Here is a 25,666-nt window from a genome sequence, read left to right on the forward strand (position 1 = left end):
GGCGACGGAATGGTTGGTATGGTTGTGGGTGTGGTGAAGGGAGGGGCTGGTGTGGTGAGGAGGGGGAGGGTGGGGCCGGGGGCGGGGAGGGAGGACAGCAGTAGCGAGAGAGGGGCGAATGGTGAAGGCCTGACCAATGGAAGGGGAGAGGGAGAACTGATGGGGAGGGGGGACTAAAGGGTCAGGGAATGGGGGACTGGGGCCAGGGTTTGGGACCTACAGGACAGACAGTGTGAATGACACCAGCCTATAGGTTCCTCCTCCACGGCTGAACCTGCCAAAGACTGCGTTTAGCATCTAAATCACCTCATTTACCCCCCTCTCTGGACACACCAATGAAACCCCAGTCTCTGGTACCACTCATTCAATGAGGTGTTAACCTCTGCAGACAACCCTATCCAGGGCGTCACTCTGATATGTAACATCCAGTACAGATCTCGGCTATGCACTACATCCAATCTCAGCCCTGGAGTACAAAAAACACGCACGCACACATACACACACACTCACTCACTCAATTACACACACACACATACACAACTGAAGTATTCGTTTTCTAGATGACGAAGGCAAATGTAAGTATCTCCCCAGATTTCCCTTTGGGTGGAAACGAGTGAGTGATTTCTGCTCAGCACATGTGAGCTGACATTTGTAAAGGAAGAGCAGTCTAGTCTCAGAGAGCTCTGGGCAGGAAAGGCGGGGTCATGAGAGGCCCTGGTCTCCACTCTCACTGGGGCTCCAGGGTAAGGCCTGGAGAACCAGGGGTCACCTAAATGGGTACTCCTCACAAAGAGATGGGAGCAGGAGTGACACCTAAAACAAGAAAGGGAGAGAGAGAGAGAGAGAGAGAGAGAGAGAGAGAGAGAGAGGTCAGTACTTCATACAGAGATATGACCGAGTGACTTGACTTAGTAACATGAACAACATGAGTAACATAACAAAAATCAATTCAAAGTTGAGAAATATCAATGAAATGATGACCTGCTGAAGAAGTATCACTGTACCACTTCTATTTATCAGCTGATTAAATCAATAAAAACAATGATTTAAACATGAATCAAACCTTAAAATTTGTGGGTGTGTATTACACGTTCCATTCACATTTCATTCTTCCTCATTTTTGCATGCTTCTATGGTAATCCAGGACAAATTAAAACCTTGCTGGCTGAACAAAATCCCACAATATAGTTTCCCCTTACAAAGCATTTGTCATAAAGTTTTTTTGGCTAAGAGAAGCTGCCCTGTCTTGCTTAGATCATCCCCTGATCAGATCAGCACGCCAGGACTAAATCAATCTTCATACGCTACAGCCCATGTTAGCAGCAATCTGTCTGCTGTCTGGACTTTTATTAAGACAAAATGGTAGAGAAGGAGGGAGGGAGAGAAACAAAGAGAGGATGACACGAACAGGATTCAATCTGTTCACTGTTACAGAGAGAGAGAGAGAGAGAGAGAGAGAGAGAGGAAAAGAGAAAGAAAGAGAAAGATAAAAAGACAGAAGGGGAGGCATCGTAACACAGCTGAGTGACCCTCCCCCCAGGTTTCTGTTAGAAGGAATTTTAATCTCAGCAGATAGACAGAGTGAGGGAATAGAGAGAGAAAGAGAAATTAAGACATGGGATGGGCTTAAGCATTACTGTATTTAACTGGGGGAGGGAGGGTTAGTTATGGTGTTAAAATGTCTCTCTCTCTTTCTCTTACCGTCTCACCTTGGTTCTGATTATCTATTAGAACACAAGGCAATCTGAATAACTAATAAGAAATACTCTACGTAAGACTTTATAATTACTTTGCCCTTCACACTGTCCTTGAACCAATGAGTTTAAAAACCCACACGAATTAGAGCAAAGCTAATAAGTATTGAGTTGCTAAGAGACTGAAAGGAGGAGAAGAGCAGAAATGAAAAATCTATCTATCCAACAACGTACTGATCAACGTATGGCTGTATCAGTGAATCAGTCTAGCTATCTATATCTATAATGAACATCTATCTATCTATCTATCTATCTATCTATCTATCTATCTATCTATCTATCTATCTATCTAGCTACCTGTCTGTCTGTCTATCTATCTACCGGTCTGTCTGTCTGTCTGTCTGTCTGTCTGTCTGGCTGGCTGACTGACTGACAGGCTGTCCATCCGTCAGCCTGTCTTTCTTTTAGACCTGCTTTCTAGTGTAGAGAAGCGAGTGTCTCTCAGGAGGGTCCTAAATTAGATCTCTCTGTCAGGCCTGTGTGGCGAGCCTGAGGAACTGTGTGAGAATCAGTGTATCCCAGCCAGCCCAACATCCTGCTTCCACCTCACCCCAGCATGATCTGGCCACTCACCAGACAGCCACTCTACAGCCACGGCCAGCCTCACCACAGCCAAGAGCTATCTCCACGTATCTCACCCTATAAAAGTCAAGAGCAGCGTCGCTGCGCTACAGCTAACGCCAATCTCGCTATGCTACAGCTAAGCACAGTCTTGCAACACTAAAGCAAGGAGCAGTCTCGCTATGCTAACGCTAAGAATGGAGTCACTATATTACTGAAAAGAGTCTCACTACAGGCAACTGTTATCACAATATACAGAAAGAGCCAAGAGCAAGCTCAAAGTGCAATAGACTGCTGGGAGCAGAGTCACTACACTATAGACTATAGCACTCAAACTACAGCCAAGAGTTGTCTGATTCTGGGCTCAAGTACTCTAATGATTCTTAAGCCATGAGAAAAGTCAGTCTATGACAAGGGAGTGGTATAGCTACAATACAGCCAAGACCAGCACTCTTATGATTCAGCAGAGAACAGTGATGATTCTGGCATAGCAAACTTCACCGGTGTTAAATTAACTCTTGAGTGTTTTTAACAATCCACACTCTAGAGCTGGGGTCTCAAACTCCGGTCCTGGACGGCCGGGGTCCTGCTGTTTTTCTTGTAGATCAACTAAATAGAATCTCTGATTGGCTGAAGAGTGTGCACACCTGTTTTCAAGGTGAAAATCAACAGGTAACTAAGAGGTGAAAACAAAAATCAGCAGGACCTGGCCCTCCAGGACCGGAGTTTGACACCCCTGCTCTAGAGGGTAGAGTATACAAACTGTTTTCTAAGTGTTCATTTAAATCAACACTGACCAGAGTAAACATAATTATAAAATTACTTGAAAAACGCACCCCAGTCAAAAGTATCAGTAAAGCTGAGTGTGACGAGATGTAAGTAACTCTTTAAATGTTACATCCGGAGACATTTGTAGGAACGCATTTGTGGGCAGTATATTTGAAATATACAGCATATGATTGTGTTATTATACAGGTACACTTGATTTTTTTTTTTTAAACACTCAACAAAACACCAGCGTGTTACACTGTCCAGCAGCACACATACACACACACACGCACGCACACACACACACACACACACACACACGCCCGCGCAGAGAGAGAGAGAGAGAGAGAGAGAGAGACAGATGGACGAACAGAGAAAGAGAGGGAACAGAGGAGGGGACGGGGAGTGGAAGAACGGTGAAGTGAGAGGGAGAGCAGACGGCAGAGAGATTACATAACTACAGCAGTCTGGATGTAGGGAGTGAACGGTAGTTATGAAAGAAAAAAAAGGAAGGGAGAGAGAGAGAGAGCATTAAATAAATAACAATTGAGCTTTATCTCACAAATTTTTTTTTTTACCAAAGCCACAGACTGCAAAAGGACAGTTTATCTGATTCCTGGTCACACACACATTAAAACAAACAGAAATGCCATTTCGGCAATGCCAAAAACTGACCTTAGTTTACAACTAAGATAAGTGAGAGGGTGAGAAAAAAGGGGGGGTAAAGAAAAAAAAAAACAGGAAAAAAATCACAGAGAAGCCTTGTGTTAAAGGAGAAGGTTTAGAGTGAGTACCAGTGCATATAGACCAACCAGGAGCTTTGGGGCTCCCACTGGGAAAGCTCTTTGTTATGTAACTTCCATCCTGCTCTCTCTCTCTCTTTCTCTCTCTCTCTCTCTCTCCTTCTCTCCCACACAGATCTGCATTGTTTGAAAAGCTGACAAAAAGAGGTATTCTGTGGAATGTCATCTACACACAATGCTATGTCATGTTCACCTCCTAAACCAAATGACACATACTTTCAACATTCCGCTCCTATTTTTAGGATCTTAAATAGCTCGTAATGCAACATTTGATGCTATGTTGTATTTTAGCACAGGCATAAAAGCTTAAAACGGCAACTTCTGGGTCAATTTAAAGATATCCGTCATAGGATTTCCTAATGTTGGTATACATTTTTAAAAAGTCACAAACATTATCTCTCAAGAAGAGAAGTTGAAACTGAAAATGTTTGTTAAATAAAATAAAGATGGCTGTCTCCTTGTCATTCCAAAAACTACTGATTCAGGCCCAGCTGAATAATGCTGCATACAAAGGCAAAACTTCTAACACTCATACAGCCAACTGATCTGAGATCAGCTTTGGGGAGGCTCAGGTGTACAGGGCATGTCTCCTGGCAATTCCTGCTCGCTAAGACAACTGTGACTGACAGCCGTCAGTTTGAGTGATGGCTTGACAAAGGGGGACGTGGATGAAAACGAGAGGGTGCATTTCCCTGACAAAATGCTAAACAGCAACTGCTGAGAGGAAAGTACACTTCAAATAAACATTGTCTTCCCTGAGTCTGACAAATGTTTTTGAGAAAAACACTCAATTACCTCCCACTCATTTCCACAGAACAAACTCTTCCCCCCATAACATGCCATTCTGGCTCTGTTTCTGAGATGACAGCAGCCAGTGAGTGGGTCTGAGTGAAACTGCACAGTGGGGTGAAAGTGACACAGGGAAGGCCCTAAGCTGTCAATAGGCTCACACACTCTCTTCAGTGAATGTCCACTCTGGCTCATTTTCTCTTGTGGACAGAAGCCAATCAGCTGCTGCAAGAGAAACTACACAAAGAAGTCAATGTTATGCTGGGAGGCCCTGCCCTGTCAAACAGACCAGACCGAAAATGACAGACAACTAATACATTATTAAAAAAAAGGCATATATATATGGGTATAAAATTCCCCATTACACAGGAGATTTACTGTGTGAGCAAATTACAATCCGCTTTCATTTTCATTCATCTGTAAAGAAAGTGACAAAAATAGGGTGTACATACTTGGCTTTTATTTCACAGTGTTGCACATATACTTATATTGTGGTGTCTCCTTCAAAGTAATCTCACACAGATGATACTCATTTGTCCCGACGTTCCTGACACTTTTGGAAGAAATGCTGGAAGTCTTCAAATGTTCTGTGACTGACGTATGTCTGCACACTATTCTGGGTGGGTTGGATTTCACTGAATCTCTTTCATTTCAGCTTCAATTTTTGATTCTGGAAACAGCAAAAAATCACACACATCAGGCAAATACAGAAGTTTGGTTTTTTTCTCTTTTATCGTTTTTCACTCAAGACTTGATTCACACACCTTGCTCTTCTTTTCTATCCACTTTTATTGAGACAGGAGTAAGAAATCTGTTTGTCTTTGAACAGATCATTCTGAACACTGGTACAAAGTGTGAAGAAATGGCTTGTTCCTGGGACAGGTTCATACTTCTCCACTATACACACCTCAGTATAGCTCCCTGCCTCCATACTGTCACTTTCAATTGAAAACGCCCGAGAACATTTTGATCAGACCTTGTGTATCAAATCAGCCAATGCATATTAACTGCCCAGCTAAGGGTTTACAGAATTTCTCACACACACACATACACACACACACACATATGCACGTACATGCAAACACACACAAATATGTTAAACCTCAAGGAAACACACAAAGCCACATACAAAAGCACACGCACGCACACACACACATATGAGACCATAAACAAACACACAAAGCAACGTGTAAACATATCCATGTATGTGGACACATATTAGACCTAGAGCAAACCCACAATAGAGAGAGGAGTCAGAAGGTGTGTCTCTGATCTCTATATGGGGATTAGTGGGTGAATGGATGGATTTAGTGGTCACAGAATCATTTCATTAATCCCCACACAACCACACAACTTCAATCTGATTCCTACAGTCCCATGTCCCCTCCCTCTACATCACACACACTCACACACACAGTCTCTTTCACAAACACACAAAGACACAGTCACACACAGGCACACAGAGACACACAGAGACACACACACACAGACACAAACACACACGAGTGCGCACACACATACTCTCCCTCTCTCTCTCTCCAACATACACATATATCCATTTATGCCCCGCACATACACACAAACAAATACAAAAACACACACACATCCTGTTTTCTAAAATCCTCTCAAGTGTTCCTTCCCTACTCATGTCTCTGTCTTTTTTCTCTGTAATGTCAGATGCTTGTAATGCTTTTTCCTTTCATATCATATCTGCTTTTCTATTCATTTTACTCCACTTTTCTACCTCTCTCCCTTTATGCTCTCCTTTGGCACACTCAGTAACTCATAACTTATTTCCTGCATTTTTCTATCAGATCTCTGTGTTCTTCTCAGTCAAATCTATCTCTGCCTGTCTAACACTCCTCTCTTGAGTCTTTTCATCTCCTCTCCTTCATCTCAGTCTATCCGTTCTCTTTCACTTTCTCCTTTTCTCAACCCTTAATTTCATTCTTCTCTCCTCTATTCCATTCATGTCTCTCTTCTCTTCTGCTCTCCTCTGAATGTAGGCTCTCTCTGATGTAATGAACTTCACATTAGTCACCTAATGCTCCTTCTCAGATGTCTAGCAGGCTGTCCTCTTCTAGCCTGAACACAGAGAGTAAATTCAATGCGCCCGATGACGCAGTGTCCTCAGTGGCTAATGGAGTACAGCGGACACCTGCCAAACGCCTACTGGACTCAAACCTTTTAGCAGCTCAGTCCTACAGAAAGCCTTCAGGGGACTAGGAGGAAACCTGAGGGACTTTAAGGTCTAAAGTTGTGTTCTCCATCCAACCTGGCTGTAGATCAAAGCTTTGTCCCAGCTCTCATTCATCTGAGTGAAGGAGGACAGAAGGATGGAGATCAAGAGAAACATGAATGAGTTTTTACAGAAAATTGGGAATGACCATCAAGACTGAGCCTGGAGAGTCTTGTCCTGTGTGGCACAGATTTGAATCATACGAGAGCATGTACTTGTCTCTTGACTCTTCACTGGGCACTGGTTACAAATATCGATGCGCTATACAAAATCGGGCTGATTCACTCATACTGCAGTGTGTTGAAAAAAGTAAGATGGTCAGTGATTGGTCATCTGTGGTATCTGTGATGTCTCAGCTATTGTTATTGGTTTTCTACCTACAAATAAAATAAACACAGGTTTGTGATCATACCAAACCTGGTTATCATCATCTCCCAACCCCCGTCCAAAAAAAACCCAACAAAAAAACCCCACTTCCAACAGTTTACATATGATCTGTTTAAACTGCCAAGACACTGTCAGCATCAGCAGGTTTGACTCAGAGCAGGCCTGAGAAGATTAATCTAATTTCCTATAATCCTCCCTATCTTGATCCACTTGGTACAGCCTCCTTACTTGCAGTGAATTAATCTGGTCACAGGTCTGACCTAACGGAGCCCCAGGAGAGGGGTGTGACAGATTTGCTTTGGCCTATCCCAGAGCTGCTGATGTCAACAGGCGGCAAGGGGGTCCCTCCTGGCGCCATCCCCAATCCTTCTGTCCCCTTGCCAACAACTGTCAGATCACCTTAGGTCCATTAGCTAATGATCTTACAACCCCCCTCACCCACTTAGGGCATTTCCGTCCTGCACATACGGAGGCAGTGGAAAACTGAGTCAGCACTACATACTACAGTTCTGCAATTCATTCCTGACAACATCCCTCTGGAAAGGAGAGACCCTGACGATGAACCTGCGGTAAACGAGACCCCACAGCCGTCCTCACAGAGGAACCCACAGAGAGACCTCACAAAGAGACCAGAACATTTCACTACATCATTGAGTTAGGGGGAGAAAAATGAAGAAGGTCATCAAATATTTAACTGAAAAAAAGCCACATCCTGAAGAAAGCTCCAACAGACAGCTCTGATGAACCTTCACTAGGTTTAAAATGTTAGCTTCTGATCTCAAATGACAAATCTCAAATAAGGGAATAATTAAGTGTGCAGGCTTTGTTGTTTGTTGTTGGTGTTGTTGTTTTCAGTTAAATAAGTGCATGTCCTCCGATATGTGTACAACTGCTGCCAAAATGCAAACACCAAAAAAAAAGGGTCAATTTTCAGATACCATCTGCCACATGTTGCTCTCTGATACCACTGTAACAATACCTATGTGTAATTACACACAAGCACACAAATAGGCATACACTAACACACACACACACACACACACACACACACTCACACACACACACACACACACACAAATGCTGCTATCATATTGGAGTTCACAGACTATGTAAACTTGTCAACTTGACAAACCTGACTTCAAGATCTCATCTGAAAAACCAAGGAAGCCATTTTTTTAATATTGAACATCATCTAGAGTCAAACGTCATAGACAACAGACACTCCCTCACGCTCATCCACTCAGACACATCCTTCCACCCCTTCACTAGAGCACCCTCCATCTCCTCACCCTCTATTTTTACCCTGACTGGGGTTGCACTATTTATATCTGAGCCAACACATCTTAGGCTCTGACTCGCCCCAGCACTGACCCACATCTCCGCTTTGTTTGTGCCAACCCAAGACACACACCCCTTCTCTTCTACCTCTAACTTCCACGGATGTATCCGGCCTGGCCGCACCGTCTGTACGCTCAGGCTTTCATTTGACATGCACCATGAGTTTTAGAGAACTGGGTGACTGTGAGTGTGAGAATGTTCAATGAGAGACTTTACCTGCAGCTGCCGTCGCATTGTTTCAGAATGAAAAGAGCCATCGGCTGAAAAGTGGACTCCTGAAAAAAACGGTAGCATAATTCATCTGACATAAGTGAGAGACAATAAGTATTCTCAATACATAAATGGTCAGATGAATCAGGCGTCACTTTTTCAGCACTTTCTGTAGACTGGCACAGGACACTTTTTAACAACCTTAATGTATTTTTCATACCTGTCCAGTCTGCATTCTCTTTTCTTTCTCTTTTTTTATTCAGCCAGAAGATATAAGAGACATTTCACACCAGAAGTGGGTCAGTAATGACTAACACAACAGTCCATTAGACTCCATCCCGCTCTGTGCCTCACAGAGTTTGCCAGTAACGAGGAAAGCTTGAGGAGGATTTTTTTTTTTCTTTATAAAATTATTCCGCAGAAGTTGTTTTACAGGAAGCAGCTATCGAATGGGTCGACAGGAAAACTTTACGATTTAAGTGAGAAACGTGCTGACGCTTTTACGGATTATTTTGAGTGAAGACGTAATCGTGTGTTTTATTTTTGGAGGTGAGTGGGCTAGCAAAACAAGCACTGGGGCTTTTTTTGTACCTCACCATGGTTTCTTGTCAACTGTCCATTGTCACACAGCACTGCCCAGTGACATTACCGACGCTTCCTGCCGAGGAAATTCCAACCCCGGCCTTGACCTTTTCCTGTGACTGTGACGTGGACACTAACACACACATGTTGTGCACACTCACTTCATAAGACAAGATGGGCACGGTAATGGCCAGTGATACATTTCTTCCTAATGGCTTTCACATATGTGAAAAAGCCCCCCTCTTCCAGCAGACACATACACACACACACACACACACATGAATGGACACACAATGTCCCTGACAGCATATCACCATCCTGTTCCACATTCCTGTGCACAAACACCTGTTGGCTATTTAATGACTCAATCCGTGATCATGCACCAAGCATGCCCCTGCATGGAAAGTTTTGTACGTACAAAATCCGTTGTGAAGCCACAGATCACCCGCCCCACAATAATGTACAAAAGTTAAATTTGTGGATTTTTGGGAGACCATCAACAAAACCTATATGATATTCCAGTTTCCCTGGGAAATATCAAAAGAACACCTACAAATGATTCCTAGTTATTCCCACACTTTTCCTACACCTAAAGCCCAATGCCATAAAGCAGTGGTTAAACACAGATGAGGTCGTTCTAACCTAAAAAATAAATATCTTTATAAATACATATATAAACAAATTAAGTTGAGCAGACCAATGACTATTCCCAACTTGTCTCCCTTTGCTTCAAAGCTCTCAGCTTAAGTACAACCAGGTTCTCAGATCACAGGATAAACGAAGTTAAGTAGCATTGAATTTCGGCCAGCTTATCCTAGCCAAATGTCCTATTATGACATTTTATCTTGATGTTGTTTGTAATTTTTAACCCAGTTGTCCGCTGCTATTGCACAACACTGTGATCACACAACGCTCCGCTTAAAAGTCTTTAGTTTAATGAAAATGGCTCTTTAGTGTAAATCATTTCCACTGTTCCACGGTGGTCACACTATCACTCTGACGACGAGAGACGGTTATCTAGTTATCTGATTAGCTATCTACTTCAGGAGACAGCTAATATCAGGAATCTTGTCAAACGTGGCACGCAGCAGAGAACACCCTGTGATGTGACCCAGAAAACACATCTCATATAATTATGGCGGTCAAAATATGGAGAAAAACATGACGCATTTAGCATTTTAAAGAAGATGATTCACAGAACGCTGTTTACCAAACTTGACGTGGCTAAAATTTCTTAAAATGAGTAACTTGAAAAGGAGAAAAAGCACACATTGAAAAGCCACCATTCTCTTGTGTTGATGTGGTTAGCTTTTTCCAACCCCCCCCCCCCCCCCCCCCCCCCACTCATTTTCTTTTAAAACAGGGAATAGTTTCAAGCCACATTTTCACAACACTGTCCAAAACAATCTAAGCACAGCACTCCAAAAACAGGCCTGGCATAAATATGTAAACTTTTTTTCAAGGCCAATTCCATTTAAATTTTCAATTTTTTCCTATTATTTCAGCTGAACCAAGATCACTTCAGGTAACAATTTTGTCATGACCCATCAGAGTTAATTTTGGAAAAACTACATCGTTAGGCAGGTACTGAATCAGAGGTGCTGAATACAGCCTGGTAATTAGAAGGATTCAGCATAACCAAAGTTGCAGCCTTCCAAAGGAAACTGGTGAAGGTAAACCTGTACTTAAAATGTCCAGTAGCACAATAATTTGACTGGGCTGATGCTGACCAAAGCACAATGAACGCATATTTAAAGTGCTGAAATCAGAAAACTCTCTCTCTCTCTCTCTTTCAGATTCTCACTCCGAACTGGCAACAAATACTGCTGGTTTCAGTTTCAGTAACTTAGTGAAGCATTATTCTGATAGTTGATTGGTCAGTCTCCTACAGTGAGGAGTCCTGCATCAAAAATACACAAATACAGAAAGGCTGCTTTCCATATCCGCAGTTTAAATGTGACAATTCAGTTTAAGAGACTGACCCATCAGCTTTCAGCAAGAAGTTAAGCTTTCACTGACACAGGTAATGGTACTCTTAAAAATGCTAAGCTTCACATCTCAGTGTCCTAAAAGATCTGGCGCCAACTGGTCCTTGATGGGTCTACTCCGGCATTTACCCTCCTTACCCATCTTATGATAAAACAGGAAAGAGGAGATGGTGAAGAAAGGGAGGTGAAGGAGGAGAAAGCTGACAAAAGTAGAAGGATGGACAGAGATGAGGAAAGACTCAGATGAGAAACGGGGGAGGGACAGAGATTTGTGAAGAGGAACAGCATTGCTCTCTGCCATGAGGGGTCTATTTCTGGACACCAACGATCCACATTCCTCTCTTCACATTCTTTTCTTCCCAACAATCCCCACCTCTGCCTTTCACTATCTCCACAGTGCTCTCTCTGATGTTTCTACACAAATCTAAAATAAGGCTCCATTTGTGTGGTCAGAGGAAAATCTCAGATTCTCGCTTTTAAGCTGCCAAATATTACCTGAATCTCTCTCCAGCCTAGAGGGTTTTTTTTTTTTTTTTTGAGGGGGGGGGGTGTCCATTTGCTTTAACTCCAGTGCTGCTTAAGAGATCATGCCAGGTAAAAGTAGACTGTGGCGGGCTGACAAACCTTCTAATCCCTTAAATAATCAGGTCGTTTATCTGAGTCCAGTACATTTGAACCAGTGAGATTTCTGACTCCAACTTGCTGGTTCTTAATGCCCCTATTAACTGATCCAGAGTCAGTGTACACATTTTCCTTTGTGATGATTTTATTGAGTTGCACAGTAGAAAAAGCTGGTCCTGAGTCAGATCTGACAACAGTTCAAAACCTCTGACAAGTGGTCACATCTTCTTCTGTGTGGCCCTGTCTTGGCCTCACAATCACTTCCTTAAGATAAGCCAAAATCTTGCCAAATCATCCAGCTATTCGTCTATTTAACCTTTCCTGTCTCTTTTCCTGAAATTTCATCTTTTCATCTTTCCTGAGTGTGAGATCATAGGCAAGCAGAGTGTCAGAGAGGAATACAGAGGCAGGAAGAGAGAGAGAGAACAAGAGTGCTGGCAGACAAACCTGACGTTTTCACACATAGAAGACTTAGTCTCGTCACAAAATTTGACACGTTTTTCTCTAGTGACAGGAATCCACAGAGATATGAAGCAAGAACGGAGCATTCAAATCCTTTTCATAGGTTCTTTAAGCTATAGTTACATGGTAATAACCGACAATTACACTAATCCAACAACTTTCCCTATTTTCAAAAATGCATGTTTTTATTATCAATTATGAATCCACGAGCTGTACATTCTCCCTCACAAAATCAGCTGTCATCCGGGAACTGTAAGAAGATTACTAATTTTAAACTGATGAGCAAGTCATATAATGAAGCGTGGACCATGACTAATGCAGTTCCAAACAATGATAAAACCTGTGAACTCATTAGCCCAGGAAGCAGGCCATATATGTGACCTGCATTCAGTACTTAGGGTTCTGAATCCGGACATGGTTCAGAATATGAATATCATCACTAATTGGAGCTGCCAGGGAAGCAAGTATACGATCAAACAAAAACCAGGCCACCCTGAAATTGAGTTTGTGTCTTTAGATCTGTATCAGTGTAGCATGTTTAAATCAACAGAAGCAGAGCTGAGCCAAACCAAATCTGTGTCATTGCCTGTAAAACGCAAGTGAATGGCTAACTTAACTAGCACGTCCAATGCATACTATATCAGAGAAAAAGCAGGCAGTCACATTTAGAGTATGTTAGTTGCTCTGATAAGGACCATCAAGATGTAAGGTTGTCCAACTGTGATGGGCCAAAGTGGACAAATGCGTGGACAGGCTTGGATGAGATGTTTCAATAACAGAAGGACTGAATGGATGTTTCGGTGTCACATAAATGCTGTAAATAACCAACATTCACAAATTAAAAGGTTGATCAAGTTTCAGAATGGCTACTGTTGAGAACGGCTAGAAAATCCCCTAATTAACTAAGTATCTTTCTATGGGGGAAAGCAGATCTAATCAATGGCAGTCTGTGCAGTGAGTGATGAAGATAAGAGCAGTGTAAATATTGGTGTTCAAACTGTGCTGTTTAACGTTGTGGTCACATTTTCTCTTTATGGAGAAATGGTGTGCACAGACATCACATGTTTACAGTTTGTAGTTAATTAATAATTCTGAGCTGACCTAAATCAGGTAAATAAGCTATTCACTAACCAGTGATATTTTCTGAAGTTTTTTTTTTCTTTTTACTTTCCCAAGGGTAAGCAGTTGAACTCCCTATGTTACTTTGACTACTTCCAGAAATTCTACATAAAAATGGAAAATATCCCCATCCCATTTTTGTGGGTAAAAAACCATTTCTAATCGTGATTTTAAAGTTCAGTTGTAACATATTCATTCACACTGACTGGGTATTTAAACTGAAACCGATAAAATTCCTCAGACCAAAGACACATTGATTATCTGTTGGAGGGGAGAGCATCCGTGGCGCCAGAGGTTGAGAGATGTTTGAACTTGAAACCAATGTATAGTATTCTGACGGGATGGTGCGAGGATAAGCTATATGAGGAATGACCATATCAAGTAAGGGAATTCCCTGTCAATTCAAAAGACGATTTCACGCCCCAGAATGACAGGAACCACTTTATACAAGTTACATCTCAAATCTTTTTCAAAATGAGGGGTTCCATTACGCGCAAGAATAAATCTGCGTCTTTGGTCATTAAAATGCATATTCGTACATCATCCCCATATTCAGCTACACAAGCCAATATTAGAAATAATTATATCATAAACAATTATATCATACCTCTAAAAACCCAACTGACTTACGTAAGCACACATCTCATTACTTACCGTCAAATTACTATCAAAATATTTGCTCAAACCACGGATATAAAGCGTGAGTGTCGAGTCCGCAAACACTGGTCTCGGGAATTAACTCGTCCACAACTATAATCCGAAAAAGAGGGCCAAGGCCCGCCGCCAGTCGATCGAAATTCGGTAACGTCGGCAGCGGCTCTCGTGTCTGTCCTCTCCCCTCTTAAATGGCTTGCCTTGACGGCAGCGGTGGATATGGTTAGGTCCAGGGATGCAGTTCGTCTTTTACAAGTAAAGAGGAGGAATATTTTCTGTCTTAGATGAAGTAACGTCGTACCGCTTGCCGTGCAAGTCTGGATAAAACAGAGCTCATCTCTTATTTATCTACAAAACCCCCATATCCGCCAGATTGTTTCCGCTCCTGCAACGACACAAGCTTCTTTCCTGAGCGTTCCATGCCATCTCTTTCTCTCCTCCTGACGAGCTGTCTAGCTTCTTCTTCGCACTGACATAACTATGAGCGAAAACATAGCGAAAATATACCCAGATAGTGGCTGTATCGGGTATTATTTTGCGTTATATCCCTTTCAAGCGAAGTTTCTTTCGCGTTTTGTCACGGTTCTACTGTGCCCAGCAATTTTTATGAGGGGTGCCTTGTTTTGACTGTGGGCAGCAGTTCGCTCGCGCACTGTTGATTGGAAACAGAGACGACGAGGGAGGCGTTCACTCTGAGGGGGGATCAAGAAGGGCGGACAAGGATTTCTAGAGACGAATTCTTTCTGTATCCTTCAGTCATACAGAATACAAAGAAAGATCCATACTGTGTACCTTATAGGCTTTTGGTGTGCACTAAATTTCGAGCACGGGTCTCAACACGTCACACTTTATTTTAAACAGAATGATTGTGTTGACACATTTTATTAAAAATGGAATATTCTTACATTCTTACATATTTGACAAGGTGTAGCTATCTGCACATGTTTGAATATCGTATGAAATATGACATACAATAAGCATTTCAGTTTTACACGTTTGGTTATTTGTAGAAGTGAGCGAATTTAGCCAAAGCCGCACAGTTATGGATCTTACGACCCCCAACTCCAAAGAAAGGCCCCGTTAGTCTTGTGACTTCGGACTGCCAACGATATGAAAGCCGGGCAGTCTTTTGAGTACACAGCTATATATTGTAATACTTTTAATAGTGTGTTGACACCCGGCTGACATTGTTTAGAATGCCATTAGAGCTGTTTCTATTATTACAGGACACTATCTGATACCCAAAAAACAGCCATCGCACATTAAATTAATTCAAAACACATCGTTTTCCAATCTGTGTCCAAGCGCTTGAAATGATGTAATCGGAACTGCTGCTTTATTTTCACAACAAAAATTGTTGAACAAAGGCACGCACTATCATTCTGTAAGAACAAATATTTAAAGACATCAGTAAATACCGTTTTTTCTACACGGCTGTACTTGCTGTGTGATTTTTACTGAAGGTATTGCATGGAATTGAGTCATTTAATTCCTGATGTTAACTAGTCTGTGCTAGTGACTCCTCGTGGTCAAGTTTCACACAACCCACGGACTCCCTGCTGTGAAAAATCCATCCAAAAACATCCAGTCATACAGCACAAGCGGATGAATTATTTTGAAGAATTCATTTAAAAAACTAAAACAAAAACATTTTTTTTAGTTTACATATTTAACACAAATATGTTTTCAGTCTGCCATTCAAGATCCAAATACTTAAATGTGAACATCCCTGATGGCCAAAAAAGCTATTAATTTAAACCATTTACTCACACACACACACACACACACACACACACACACACACACACACAGTCAGACGGTGCAGTAAGTATAGATGAGACTGCGTGCCATCTCTTTGTTTCCACTGGACTGGTAGATGAGGGCCAGGTTGTAGGCGATCTCTCTGCGCAGGTCTACCTGGTCTCCATCAATCCCCTACAGCAGGAGAAAACCAGCACAGAAAGGAAGGGTTAATACACCTTTATAACAACACAACTACACGGCTGAAGTCTGTGTTATCAGAGATCTATACCACATCCACAGGGTTTCACATCTGAATATGAATGTATTGTTGAATAGTGCAACAGGCCTCGAAAGTCCTCAGAACATGGCCATTGTTGGTGACACTTCAGCCATTACATGATGCGCAGTAACGACTATGTTTTCCCATATGGACACTGACATGGGACTCATCCATGACAACGTGGCACAGGTCAGTGAGACAGTCAGTGTGTGTTCAGAGCCTGAGGCCAATGAAATGGGAATGACATGAATAGTACATTAATGCCACCTGAAACAACGGCCACCTACTGAACTGTTTAGAGCACAGGTGTCATGTTGTGTGTGTGTGTGCGTGGGGTTGTGTGTTCTCTGTGTGTGCTGTGCATACGTTGTGTGTTTGTGTGTGTTTTCATGTGTAATGAGGTGTAGCATGTACCTCCAGTGACGGAGGGGAGAAGTCCAGGGCTTTCTTGTAGTAGTGAATGGCTAAATGACTCAGGCCCAGCTGCTGTAGAGCTCTGCCCAAATTATACATACTCTCCTGGCACTCTCCCCTCAGTTCCACATACCTCCACAGGAAGGAGAAACCCTGCCCCACACAGATGGAGAGAGATAAAGAGACATCCAAAGAAACAGGAGGTTAGACAGACAAACAGAGAGAGAGGGAAGCAGTGAGAAAGGAGAATGGGAGAGAAAGAAAGGATGGAAAAATTACAAGGGGAGATTTAAGAGGACAGCTGCAACATTCAGTAACTGGAAGCAACCAGATGAAGCCTAACCAGACGACCTGCGCTCAAACGGAAGCGCTGCGGTCTGTTCTAACTGGGACATGTGTCACTGCATGTCTGAATGTTCTCTTATCCAAACCATCATGACAGTTAGCTGACTGAGTTACGCAATCAGCAGCTTTTCAAGGTGTTTTCCGTTCTTCCAATGTATGTCAAATGATGAAAAATACAAAATACAAACAACAACAACAAAAAAAAAAGCATGCCACCCATACAGTGCAGTGGTTTTTAACACTGTAACAACTGAACCAAACTTTTCATTCTATCAATCCAATGTATCGACTTGTTGGTGCCAAAGACCTTAATTACATACACACATTAAAGACAAGTTACAAATAATGGACAGCAGCATACTACTACATAGTAGTACTGCTACTACTGCATATTACATATTCCAATGGTTATGTACCACAAAAAAAACCAAAAAAAAACACAGGTTCAGACGCACACACACACACATCCACACACGCACACAGAAGCCCCAGTGGATGGTGTTTTACGACTAAAGAAAAACACAGGTCCACACACACACACCTGCAGCACCAGTGGGTGGCGTTTGACAACAAACTTCTGTGAGGCCATGTGGAAGAAGGTGAGACCCACACACAGACTATGGAGAGGATCATTAGGATGAGTCCTGAATGCCTGAATGTACTGACCTGTCAGAGAGACAGAGAGAGAGAGAGACACAGAGAGAGAGAGAGAGAGAAAGGGAGGGAGAGAGGGAGGGAGAGAGAGAGGGCACTGAACTGATGAATAAGCCAAGTTGCCAACTGAAAGAAAAGAAAGAATGAAAGCAAGAAAGAAGCCCTATTTCAACTAATAAATATTGAAATCCAGTAATACACTGGCTCAATATTCAATGAAACAAACAGAATAAAAAATTCTTGGTACAACATGGCCAACGTCCAATACTTCAACGTCCAGTTCAGTCACGCATGATCGGCAGAGCTGAGCTGTACAGACCGATAGTCTGTGTGAGGCATGTGACGGCTCGTACCCAAGGCGTGTTTGAAGCTTCCCGACACCAGGGAGGCGTGTCCGTTGAGGAGACCGAGGGCGTGGTTCTCAGGGTTCTTGAGCATGAGACGCAGGCAGAAGCGATGATGTCGTACGTCCTGAGAGTGTAACGTCACCTGATTAAACACGTTCCACAGCTGGTTACACTCCACGTTGTCCATCAGCATCAACCTGAACACACACAGAAACACCCAAACACACACACACACACGCGCGCGCAGAAACACACACACGAACACAGACACACATGCAGACACACACATGCACAAACACCAAAACACACACACAAGCGCACACACGAAGAAACGTACACACCCAGACAAACAGAGACACACACGGAGACAGACACACACGTAAATACACGAACACACACAGAGCAAACAATCAAAACTACATAGAAGAAATGCCCAAATAGTGAGTGCCATGCTATAGATTTGAAGCATTTAGCTACAGGCAGCAAATCTAGTCAAAGCCAAAACAAATCTATAAATCTTTGATCCACCCTGAAGTAGCACAGCTAAAATCAAAGCCCTGGAGTTAAAGGTGAGTCTGAATAATCCCTCTGACCTGATGTAGTCGTAGGCTTTACGGAAATTCTTATCAAGGAAGGCGGCGGACAGCCCAAAGTACTCCAGCTCTTTCCTCTTGACCCGGTCGTCATAGAAAGAGTAGAATTCCAGAGAGGAGTCGACCAGCAGCTCTGCCTCACCATACCGACTCATCTCACACAGAACACGGATACAGCACAACAAGATCTGCCACCAGTCCTCACGAGTCAGCACACTTGTCTTACCTCCAGACAGACAGACAGACAGATGGAGAGGGAGAGAGAGAAAGAGGAAGAGAGGCAAAGAGATGGAGAGTGAGAGTGAGAGTGAAGTGAGAGACTCTGTATGGAATGGTCTGGTGCATTGGAGTTTTATAAAGGGAAGTATGTGAGTACTCAAACCCAGGCAGTGGCATTACCATATGATGCATCTTTACCATTGATTTCCCATGCCTGACTGAACCATTATGATGACTACACCATTGTGACCAACGCAGATCTCAGTTTAGAGTCCAAAACGCTGCATTTTCCACCATTTTAACTCTGCCATGTGGAAATGAGTGAATGAGGTGTTGAATGGACAGATGGATGGAGTGATGGAAGGCAGAGTACCTGTGACGTCCAGGTAAGCAGCCTCCTGGTCAGCGATGTCAGACAGCTGTTCCCGGGACACTTTGAGGAGACTCAGGTGCTTGGTAGATGAGTTAGAGATCAGACACACCTGTGCTCTGTTCATGGCCACCTGCAGGAAGAAAGAGAGAAACAATAAGAGAATGAGAAAGAGAGAAAGAGAGAGAGAGAAAGATAAAAAGAGAGAGAGAGAGAGCTTACCTTGAGAAGCATGGAGAGCATAGTTAAGAGACTGTCCAGGTAGTCGTCCAGCCGCCCCTGGGCACGCAGGAGAGTCGAACGATGTAACAGCAGCTTCAGTTCCTGAAAGAAAAGGTTTAACACCAAAACACATGGGTCAAAAAGATTTAACGCCACACACACAAAACACATGGGTCAAAAAGGTTTAACACACACACACACAAAACACATGGGTCAAAATGGTTTAACACCGCACACACAAAACACACGGATCAAACACAGAGTGTCAGTTCTCACAGTGTTAGCTGCATAGTTGCATTTGATGATAAAACATTACAACCAACAAAATCACTCTTGAAGGAGAGGTGTTTGCTGCCACCTCTGGCCACACTGAGTACTGCACTTTCCATTTTGTGGCTTACCACAGCTTAGCCATAATAGCTTACAATAATAACCATTTTCTCAGTAATCGGTTCAATAACAGAACTGATAGCATTAACAGACGGGATTAGAGAGCAGACCTGCTGGGCGGCGGCAGAGTCCTGTGTGAGTGTATCAGCGTCATGCATGGGCTCCAGAGCCTCCAGGGCCTTCTCAGGCCGCCCCAGCTGCTGCTGCAGGGTGGACAGGGCCAGGCGAGCGTCCAGATGGAGAGGAGCCATCTCCACCACCTTACTGTAGCTGGTCACTGCCACTTCTAAATGTCCCAGAGCCTTCAGACACTCTGCACACGCACGCACGCACATACACAAGCACACACACACACACACACACACACACACACACACACACACACACACACACACACACACACACACACAAATATTACACACACTTACTTTACACAACCATTTTACTCTGGTCACTGCCAATTCTAATTGTTTCATAGCTTCACACACAGAACACTTTTTCAGAGACTTTCACACACAAAGAAAGTTTTTACTCTGTAGGTCAACAGTTGTCATAAATATTCTTAATCACACACACACACACCCACACACACACACACACACACACACATACTCAAACGACTCACTGGAAGTGTTTTTGAATGAGAAGTGAAAGAGAGAGTGCGTGTGTGTGCGTGTGTTTGTGTGTGCATATGTGTGTGCATCTATGAGTGTGCGTGTGAGAGAGAGAGAGTGTGTGTGTGTGTGTGTGTGTGTGTGTGAGAGGGAGAGAGTGTGTGTGTTACAGAGAGAGAATAAAAGATTATCTTTATAGCTGTACCCGCGTGGCGGAGCCACACCACGGCTAGGTTGTATCTCTCGGAGCAGACGAGAGCAGAGAGTAGAGGCAGTGCTGAGTTATACTCTCCCTCATCCAAAAACGCCTCAGCCACATCCAGATACAGGTCCCCCAACTCCTCTGGGCTCTGCTCCATTAGTGCTGTCAACATGGGCTAGAGAGAGAGAGGGAGAGAGAGAGCTTAAGAGAGACAGAGACTGATTGGTACACTAAATTAAACATCATTTGCATTTTTTTTATCTTATCTTATCTAACTGATATACTGACAATTAAACTAAAAATGACAGGAGAAAAGAACAAAAGAATGGGAGACAGAGAGAAAGAGAGAGAAACACAGAAATACTTGTGAATGTGTGTGCGTGCTTGTGTGAGAGACACTCACATCAAGGGGTTTGTAGATGTGCTGGTGGATCAGACAGACCATCAGCTTCACACGAATATCCACTGGTACTCCATCAGGCACCCCCACCTCCACAATCTCCCCTACACACACAGGCATCACCATATTTAACTCTTAGTTATGACTCCATCTATTATCTCTGTTTCCTTCTTAAACACACAATAGTTCTCCTCTGAAGTTGGGTAAGTAAGAGAGTAAGAGAGAGAGAGAGAGAGAGCGCGCCATTGGAAAGGCTCTGACCTCGTGAAAAATACGTTATGTCTTTCAACATGTCATAGCATGGGCGATATCGTGAGACATGAACATCTTCATTCACCTTCCCCATCACCTCCACCCTTACCCCCCTAAACTAACACTCTCAGAGTTTGTTTGATTTCCTAAACTGTGTACTAGCTCTGCTCCACTGGCTGTGCACACATCACTGTTTATTTAAGTGTTACACACTGACTTCACTATCTGTGATGTTTAGTGCCAGTGACTCTTGTTGTGCTGGTAAAGCAGTGAGCATCTCTCACCCTTTTGTTCTTCTGTCTCTTCATTCTTTTTGTCTTTCTTTTCCTCTCCGTCACCTGTTTTCTCAGCAGACTCCTCCTTTGTTTCCACTTTAGACTCCTTTCTCTTCAGTGTGATGTCACAAAACTTCACCAGAGCCTACACACACACACACATACACATGTACACAATGAAGTAGACTTTCATAAACACCTTCAGGCATTTCTTAGTTTCCACTGGCCTTTCAGACATTCTTATTCTCACTCTACTCACTCACAACACTGACCAAAGCACCACAAACACACATTTATAGTGCTGAAATCAGAAAACATAACAGTCCCCCTGTGTCTGTGTCTCTCTCTCTCCTTCTCTGTCTGTCTCTCTCTCATACCTCCAGGGCCTTGCCGTGTTGGTGGTTAGCGATGTACAGTTCGGCTGCCATGTTAACACACTCGTGTGTCACCAGCTCTGGGTGGCGGTTCAGGGCCTCCTCCATGACCCCTATTGCAGAGGACAGCTCACTGCTCTCATAGTAACTCCTGAGACAGAGAGGGGAAAAGACAAGATCTGTCACCTCAACCGCTGCAAACCGATTCACACACTGGACATCTGAGGAACAGCACTGTGCTAGTTAAATTCATCACAGGTAGGTTTATAGTGACATCAGCTAAACTGCATGTGACTGCAATACACATTAATGCAGATCAGAGTGAGGCACCTGTGTGAGTATGTAGATGTGCAAGTGTGTATGCATTATCTATGTGTATGTGTCTGCTACTGTGGACTAGAGTGAATTCAGTATTTACTTACATGGATGGGGGTGAAATTTGTGTGTGAGAGAGAGACTTACTTGGCCATGTCTCTGGAGAGCTGCATGAACTGTTGTCCGTCGTGTGGGGGGAGCAGGCTGAGAATGCGCCGGTAACCATCCATGGCCTGTTTATGTTCCCCCACCTGCTCATAAAGACTGGACCTCTCCCACAGGTAACGCACATTAGTGGGTTCATACTTAATGGCTACACACACACACACACATACACATGCAGACACAGACACACAAAATGGAAGTTGAGAAAATGTGTGTGATAACACTGAATCACATAAATAAAGCAACAAGTATCTGTTAATAATTAGTGCGGTGAGGCAGAGATGTGTTAAGTGAAGTGAATTAGTGGAGAACATAACTACAGTGCAAAGAAAAGAAGGAGCAGAGGATGGAGAAAAGAAGAAAAGAGTGCAGTGCCGTAGGAGAGCATGAAGAAACCAATGAAAATCATGACGAAAGAGTGAAGAGCTGCAGTTCTGACCTTTGCTGTAACAGAGGATGGCTTGTTTGATGTTGTCCTGTTCCAGAGACATGTCGGCCAGTTTGACCCACTCCTCACAGTCACTGGGGTTGAGGTGGGCAGCGATCAGGCCGAACTGGAGCGCCTTCTCCATGTCTCCCTGGTCCTCATAGATCATTGCCAGGGTGGAGAAAGGCTCGTACGCCAGTGGAGCTGCCAGGGGCGAACAGGAAAACACATACATAAAGGTCGTTTTTTTCCTTCATTATCGCAGAATCCACCTAAGCAAAGGAACCTGCTCAACCTTTGCTAAGTGCTGGAAGCTTTCATGTTGAGAAATACTGATGCTCTAAAAAAACCGACCTTGTTCTAATGGCTTATTGCTGTTTTGAGTTAACAGGGTGATCGATTGATTTGGCCTTTTATTGCATTGATTTCTGTCACCCCAAAAGGCTGGCTTCTCACTTCACACATGACATTACATAAAGAGGCCAACGTCTTATTAAACTTCTGTCCTATTACTACCATTCCAAATATAGCAATATTTTTCTTGAAAGTTGTTTTTTATATGATATATAAGCACATATATATGACAACCCATTCTTTGGTCCTTTTTCATGTCTGTTTATGAACAGGGCTCCAGACTACATGCACAGAGAAGACACATTACTTACCTCTGAATGTTTCACTGAAAATTACTATTCTGCCTGACGTCCGGGGCTTCTTGGTTTGTGTGTGTGTGTGTGTGTTTCTAACTCTAAGTGTAAATGCTGACTTTACATATGATTAATAGTGTAGTCTGCTGGTGATGTTGCTGTAATTCTGAACTCTCACCCTGTCTGATGATCTCCATACACATTAGGATGGCCTCCTCTTTGTCTCCACGAGCGTAGCGGATGTTGGCCTCTCCCATCAGTCCCCTGAGAGCACGGGGTAGCTTGCTGCGTGGCCGTCTCTCCTGAAAAGAAAAAAAAAATGACGCAGAGCCCCTTTGTGTCAAACTGTGTGTCAACAGTAAGCACTGGTAGTGAAAAGCAATATAAAAGCTGGCTTTTTTTTTTCTTTATGTCTATAATGTGTAACTCTCTGTTTTCCCACTGCTGCCAATATGAGTCCTATCACCGAATTTGAAGATTTCACTGGAAACATAAAGTTTTCTTTCTCAAGGTGTTTTTTTTTTCAAGCAGTCATGACAGCCAATGACATACATCCACTTTTTTACTTTTTTAATCAACCTGACACTGTATGGAAGTCATAAGCTTCACACAGATTGTCCAATTACATCCATAATTACATCCAAAGTATAATGTAGGAAATCTAACATCAGTATTTTCGAACTTTACAGTAAACTTCACAGAAAATCATTTTGAATATTGAAGATTCAGCAGTGCTGTTACTAATGAGAAGCAGTAATTCTGTGTGTGTGTGTGTGTGTGTGTGTGTGTGTGTGTGTGTGTATGCTTTAGATTCAAAGTGAAGTCTAACCCTCATCATCTTTTTGTTTTCTCGGTTCAGTTCCATCTCCAGTGCGAATACGTCCCCGGCCGACACACCCTCATTTCCTCCTTCCTCCTCCTCCTCCTCCTCCTCATCATCATCTTCCTCTCCATATTCTCTCCACTGATCTTCATCCTTGTCATCATCTTCATCCATGTAATCCTCCAGGGCCTCCCCAAGCATAGAGGCAAATGCCTTCTGCAAAGAGGGGCTCACTCCTTCTTCACAAAGACCTAAACACAGAGGGGGAAAAACCACACCGGACTGTTTCCATGCCAGTGACTGAAACGTTACAAATGCCCTGACTAATCACTGGACATGTAAGTGGCGATGCGAGACCTACAACAATTTGCTCATGTTGATAGAATCACTTCGATTCGAATTTGCGACCAGCGTTTTCATTCACGTTCTACGGTACTGGGTCAACACATATGAGTAATGATAAATATACCCAAAGGGAGGACCAATCCTTACCTGTCTGGCGTCTGTGGGTTGTCCTCGGACTGACACCCGAGGTGCTTGGTACAGCATCGTCTTGCTCCGCCGCTTCATCCTCGTCTGAGCCGGTTTTGCCAGACTCCTAAATCCAAGAGGTTCCATGAGTTACTAACGACTGTTATACATACCTTGTAATATTTCTTTTGTCTATTTATGTACGCGCTTATGCGCCTGACAATAATTAACAGAAAAAAACATGGATGTGATGGTTTACATCAAACTTGGAGCAAATAAAAACTGGGTTCAGGGCCAATAACACTAATTACATATTACCGTAAACAGAAGAAGTAACCAAATGATGCGACAACACCAATTTGATGTGGTTAACATCTTAGTGACAGTCTGTGAAACATCACCTTTTCCTTTGCTTTTCTTTCTTCTCTTTGTCTTTCAAACTCCTCGAATGAAATCTTGCCCTCCAAGTAGTCAATGAGTTCGGGAGTGGATTCCGACATTATGAGAACATTTTGTTGTATACTAAACAGGATGAAACAGTTTTTCGCATCAGATTGTCCAAGTGATAAGCCAGCATGCAGTATGCGCAAACTGACCAAATGACTCTAACCACAACATTAGTTCATCGAATGAATTTGCTCCATTTTCTTCTTTTATGGATTCTCGTTACCTGCAATTCGGCGGTGTCCATACTACACCGCCCCCTAGTGCAATCAGCGTTGCAGAACTATCCAGGCTGTCGACCCGAAAAAATACCAACATACGCTGAATCTGACGTAGAAATTGTTTTTATACATGTTTGACAGAGGTTGTAAAACCCAGCGTATATTTTGCACACCTTATAAAAGC

General features: G+C 43.1%; 1 protein-coding gene across 1 annotated transcript; it reads right to left on the reverse strand.

Moving 5' to 3' along the window:
* Window positions 1-16,081: 16,081 nt before the first annotated feature.
* On the reverse strand, window positions 16,082-25,317 carry gtf3c3 (general transcription factor IIIC, polypeptide 3). Its single transcript, XM_030780642.1, has 18 exons — window positions 25,219-25,317; window positions 24,839-24,944; window positions 24,353-24,597; window positions 23,702-23,825; window positions 22,889-23,080; window positions 22,432-22,597; window positions 21,973-22,120; window positions 21,605-21,740; window positions 21,072-21,172; window positions 20,672-20,843; window positions 19,963-20,165; window positions 19,463-19,564; window positions 19,244-19,373; window positions 18,652-18,877; window positions 18,065-18,255; window positions 17,599-17,723; window positions 16,713-16,865; window positions 16,082-16,210 (listed from the first exon to the last, which is right to left on the reverse strand). Exons 1-18 carry the CDS (start codon window positions 25,315-25,317, stop codon window positions 16,088-16,090), a joined length of 2,742 nt encoding a protein of 913 aa, XP_030636502.1. The 3' UTR covers window positions 16,082-16,087.
* Window positions 25,318-25,666: the final 349 nt, after the last annotated feature.

This window comes from Chanos chanos, chromosome 7 (genome assembly GCF_902362185.1).
Source record: "Chanos chanos chromosome 7, fChaCha1.1, whole genome shotgun sequence".
Classification (NCBI taxonomy): Eukaryota; Metazoa; Chordata; class Actinopteri; order Gonorynchiformes; family Chanidae; genus Chanos; species Chanos chanos.